Source organism: Mus pahari, chromosome 20 (assembly GCF_900095145.1).
Source record: "Mus pahari chromosome 20, PAHARI_EIJ_v1.1, whole genome shotgun sequence".
NCBI classification, from domain to species: domain Eukaryota; kingdom Metazoa; phylum Chordata; class Mammalia; order Rodentia; family Muridae; genus Mus; species Mus pahari.
In genome coordinates, this window is record NC_034609.1 from 30,147,794 (window position 1) to 30,152,243 (window position 4,450).

Below are 4,450 nucleotides of genomic sequence, written 5' to 3' on the forward strand. Positions count from 1 at the left end.
CCTCTCCTCTCCTCTCCTCTCCTCTCCCCTCCTCTCCTCCCCTCCCCTCCCCTCCTTACCACCAAGAAAATGTGGTCAACAAGATGGCTCAGGAGGGAAAGGTGTTTGCTGCACAAACCTGAAAACCTGAGCTCAGTTCCTTGTCTCTGTATAAAAGCAGGAGAGAGCCGACGCCACCAGATTGCCCTCTGACCTGCACATGCATGACCAGGCACTTATGTTCCACAACCATGTGCATGCACGAGCACATGTATGCACACACATGCGTGATAAATACAAGTAATTTTTAAACGATCTTTAAGTTAGCTACAAACTATTTGTTTCTAATGCCTTTAGCTTTTGAGATTAATCCATCCATCTATGGAATTGCCTTCATTGTATTCATTTATATTGTTTCAGATTTTCAGAGCCTTTTTTAGTTTTTTATGAAATGATTTCTGTTGCTACCAGTGTCCCGTGAAAGTTTTTTTTTCCCCCTTTTAATGCCTGTTTTAAAGGACTACAGCATTGAGATTGAGATAAATGTTTCAAAGATCTAGAGTCGGACTAGGTATGGGGGTGCACACCTTTAGTCCCAGCACTTGACAGTCAGAGGCAGGCAGATCTCTTTGAGTTCAAGGCTACTCCGGTCTTCATGGTGAGTTAGGATAGCCAGGACTCTGTAGAGCGACCGGTCTTGAAAACAAAACAAAACAAAAAAACAAAATAAAAAGATCTAGAATCTTTAAGGACTGCCAATATCCAAAAACGTAGCAGAAATCAGTATTTTTAAAAAACATTCATTATGCCGGGTGTGGTGGTGCACACCTTTAATCCCAGCACTTGGGAGGCAGAGGCAGGCTGATTTATGAGTTTGAGGCCAGCCTGGTCTACAAAGTGAGTTCCAGGACAGCCAGGGCTATACAGAGAAACCCTGTCTTGAAAAACCAAAAGCCCCCCCCAAAAAAAACCATTTATTATTTCTTTGTATGTATGTGTGCACCTGTGTGTGTACGTGTGTATGCACCTGTGTGTGTACAGAGACCTGAGCAGGGTATGAGGTATCCTTCTGTATCGCTTTCTAACTACTATCGAGGCAGGGTCTTTTTTTGAACCTAAGGCTCACAGTTTCTCTGCTATGCTAGAAGCCAGGGATCCTCTTGTTTTCACTGAACTTGGAGCTGGGATTACAGAGATGTATGGAAAACATGGCTTGTTGTGTGGGTACCAGGTTGTGAACTCTGGTTCCTCAATAGTAACGGATGGCTTTTAGGCATAATTTAATTTTTATATGCCAAACTATGACTTTGTTTATTTTATTTTTCTTTTGAGACAGGCTCTCAGACTGTTCTAGAACTCATTATGTAGATCAGTCTGGCCTTGAACTCAGGGTAGTTCTCCTGCTCCAACCTCGCCGTTGTGATGACACACATGAGCAACTCTGCCAGGATTGTAGCCTCTTGACTTTACAATCAGCTGTGTTCCAGTTGACAGTTCTGGACATCTTACTTAAGTGTCTGTTTCAGAAGCAGGAACTAATGGGCACTTTCCGCAGGGATACAGAGTGTGTTCTTGTTCACTTAGAAGGTGCTTCTGTGTGGCTGTGCTCAGTACTTGTTAGCTGCAATTGTGTAGCGAGTATTTCTAGAGTGTTTGTCTGAGGCAGTACTGAGTACACCATGAACCTGAGGTGATGTGACTGTTGCCCCTTCTGTGCACTTGGTAACACTGTCCACATGAGCTTTTAACCTACTAGTTTTATATTTCGCTTTATAGTTGAAGTCAAGTGATTTTGCTGTCCTGAAGCAGCTGCTGCCTCTGTTGGAGCAGGTCTCTAGCACATACCCTGACCCTGTCATCCAAGAACTCGCCGCCGATCTCCGAATTACCATCTCCACTCATGGAGCCTTCTCCACTGAGGCCGTCAGCACAGCAGCCCAGAGTACCCTAAACCAAAAGGACCCGGGACAGGAAATAGAACAGCGACAAACCGGTCCTGACATATCCACAGAAGGAGCTCAGAAGTGCCCCAGAACAGGCCAAGGTTCCAGTGAGCCCTGCACTGCCACAAGCCAACCACCAGGAAATATAACCACAGAAGAGTTCCGGGAGGTTCTCTTATCGGCCTGCGATCCCCAGGTTCCAACCCGGGCTGCTGCCCTCCGCACCCTTTCCCGCTGGGTAGAACAGAGAGAAGCGAGGGCCCTGGAGGAACAAAAGAAGCTTCTCCAGGTGAGTAGACGAAACTGCCCGGGCACAGGACTTGGTGCAGGCAGCTGCCTAGGGCTAATATTCAACTCAGGGCCTTTGCTGTTTTGAGACAGGATCTCACTGTGGATCCCTGGCTGGCCTGGAACCTGTTTCGTAGCCCAGACTAACCTGGAACTCAGAGATCACCTGCTCTGCCTCCTGAGTGCTGGGATTAAAGGTGTGTGCCCTCATAACCAGCCCAACTCGGGTATGTTTTTAAGCATTGACTTGTGTCAAGTGCTGTCTTAGATTATCCTCCAGGAACTTAAATTGTTGAGAAGTCAGATTAAGGGAGGAAGAGTGTTGAGCAGAGTGCCAGAATTTTTGTATATAAGGTAGTATATGTGATGGGTAACTGGAAAAAAAACGTGAGCAAGGCTGATTTTCATCTAGCTTTAGCTAAACAGCCAAGTGTTAGCTTATGAAAGACAGGCAGTGGGCTAGCATGAGCAACCTCCCAGAGTTGGGATGATGCCCATCCCAGGTAAAGCCCACATCTGACTGGGTCTCTCCTAGAGGAGCACTGGGTCTACCTGGCTCTCCTCCTCTCTTTTGCCTCCATCACAGCATAAAGGCTGTCCGGGGTGTTCTAGACTGGCATAGCAGCATGCACACTGCTTCGTTGGCATCTTTTCCTTTTGTGGAAGTCTTTGGGACTTGAGTGTGGGCTAGAGTAATAACAAGGGGCCTGGAAACTACTGCCTGGGACCAGTCTCAGCTTCTTTGACCGCGCTCAAGACAGCACTCAACCCTTCTCAGCCTTGGTAGTGATGGTGGTGATCTAGCAATGTGTTTAGTCCTTAGACTGCAATTGTAACTCTGGTGGAAAACGTCTGTTTTAGTTAGCATGGTACTGGAACTACTGTGTAGTTTGCTCTTTTGCAAACTATATATTGAATTCCTGCTGTTTTTTGAGCCAAGCCATGTATCTCACTGATAACTGTCTCTCATCCTCACAGCTGCAATATCTGTTCTCTTCATCCTGTAGATGAAACGCAGACACATGCCAAGGACTTTCTGTCAGGGAAATAATATTGAAACTCACAAATCTTCTTTGAGTAGCTCTCATCCCCTAACCATCCATTAGTGTGCTGCTTTAAACGTGTGTGCTGGGACCACCATTGCAATTTCCTTTAACTGCATGTAATCTACCATGTTCACCACCTTTTGCTGGTGAATTTTAATAAGAAATGTAAATTGCTGGGGATACTCCACAAATGTATCTCTTGTGTGTGTGTGTGTGTGTGTATGCATGCATGCATGATGTGCATGTGTGTGTGTTTGTGTATGTCTGTGTATGTGCAGGTGTGTGTTTGCACGTCTGGAGGCTAGAGGTCAACATCCGGTGTCTTCCTCTACCACTCTCCATCTTATTTTCAGACAGAGTCTCTCACTGGACCTGGAACTCACCAGTTGGTCAAGCTGTCTGTCTGGCAAGTTTATATGATGCTTCTGTCTCCTCCTACCAGTGCTGAGCTTTGAAACAGGATTCGGAAGATCTTCAGTTCTTGATGCTTTCCCACTGACTCATCTTCCCAGCCCCTCTTCCTCTTCCTTCTCCTCCTCCTTCTCCTCCTCTTCCTCCTCCTCCTTCTTCTTCTTTCTCTCTCTCTCTCTCTCTCTCTCTCTCTCTCTCTCTCTCTCTCTCTCTCTCTTTCTCTCTCTCTCTGTCTCCTTCTCCCTCCCCCCCCTTTTTTTTCTGACACAGTCTCAGGTAGCCCCAGGCTGTTCTTGAACTTGGTCCATCATCCAAGTGTGATCCTCAAACCCAGATCTTCACTCTGTATCCAAAGGGCTGGGATTACAAGCATGTCCCATCATGCCAGACTTATTTTTGAATTAAAGGGGGCGGGGGGCTTATGTAGCCCAGATTGACTTTGAATTCCTGATCCTCCTACCTACCAAGTGCTGGGATCACAGGCATGCATCCCCACACTCCTGTCCCTTTTATTTTTTAAATTAGTTTTTGGTTATCATTCAAGGAAATAGGTTTTATTGTGAAATTTTTATATTCCTGTATCATTATATTTTCTTTTTTTGTTTGTTTTGCTTTGTTTTTTTTAGTATAGAATAAAGTTTAGTCAGGGATGGGAGTTAAGAGGGTAGTAGAGGCAGAAAGAAAGGGAGGGAGGGAGGGAGGGAGGGAGTGAGAGAGAGAGAGAGAGAGAGAGAGAGAGAGAGAGAGAGATAATCAAAAAGAAAATTCTAGCCCCAGTCCTTT

At 45.7% G+C, this 4,450-nt stretch overlaps 1 protein-coding gene across 1 annotated transcript in view; it reads left to right on the top strand.

Moving 5' to 3' along the window:
- Positions 1–4,450, top strand: part of Tango6 (transport and golgi organization 6 homolog) — a 165,354-nt gene that overhangs the window by 61,756 nt on the left and 99,148 nt on the right. The window contains exon 13 of the mRNA XM_021220424.1: positions 1,756–2,211. Coding sequence (XP_021076083.1) covers positions 1,756–2,211 — 456 coding nt within the window. The remainder of the gene's footprint in view (positions 1–1,755; positions 2,212–4,450) is intronic.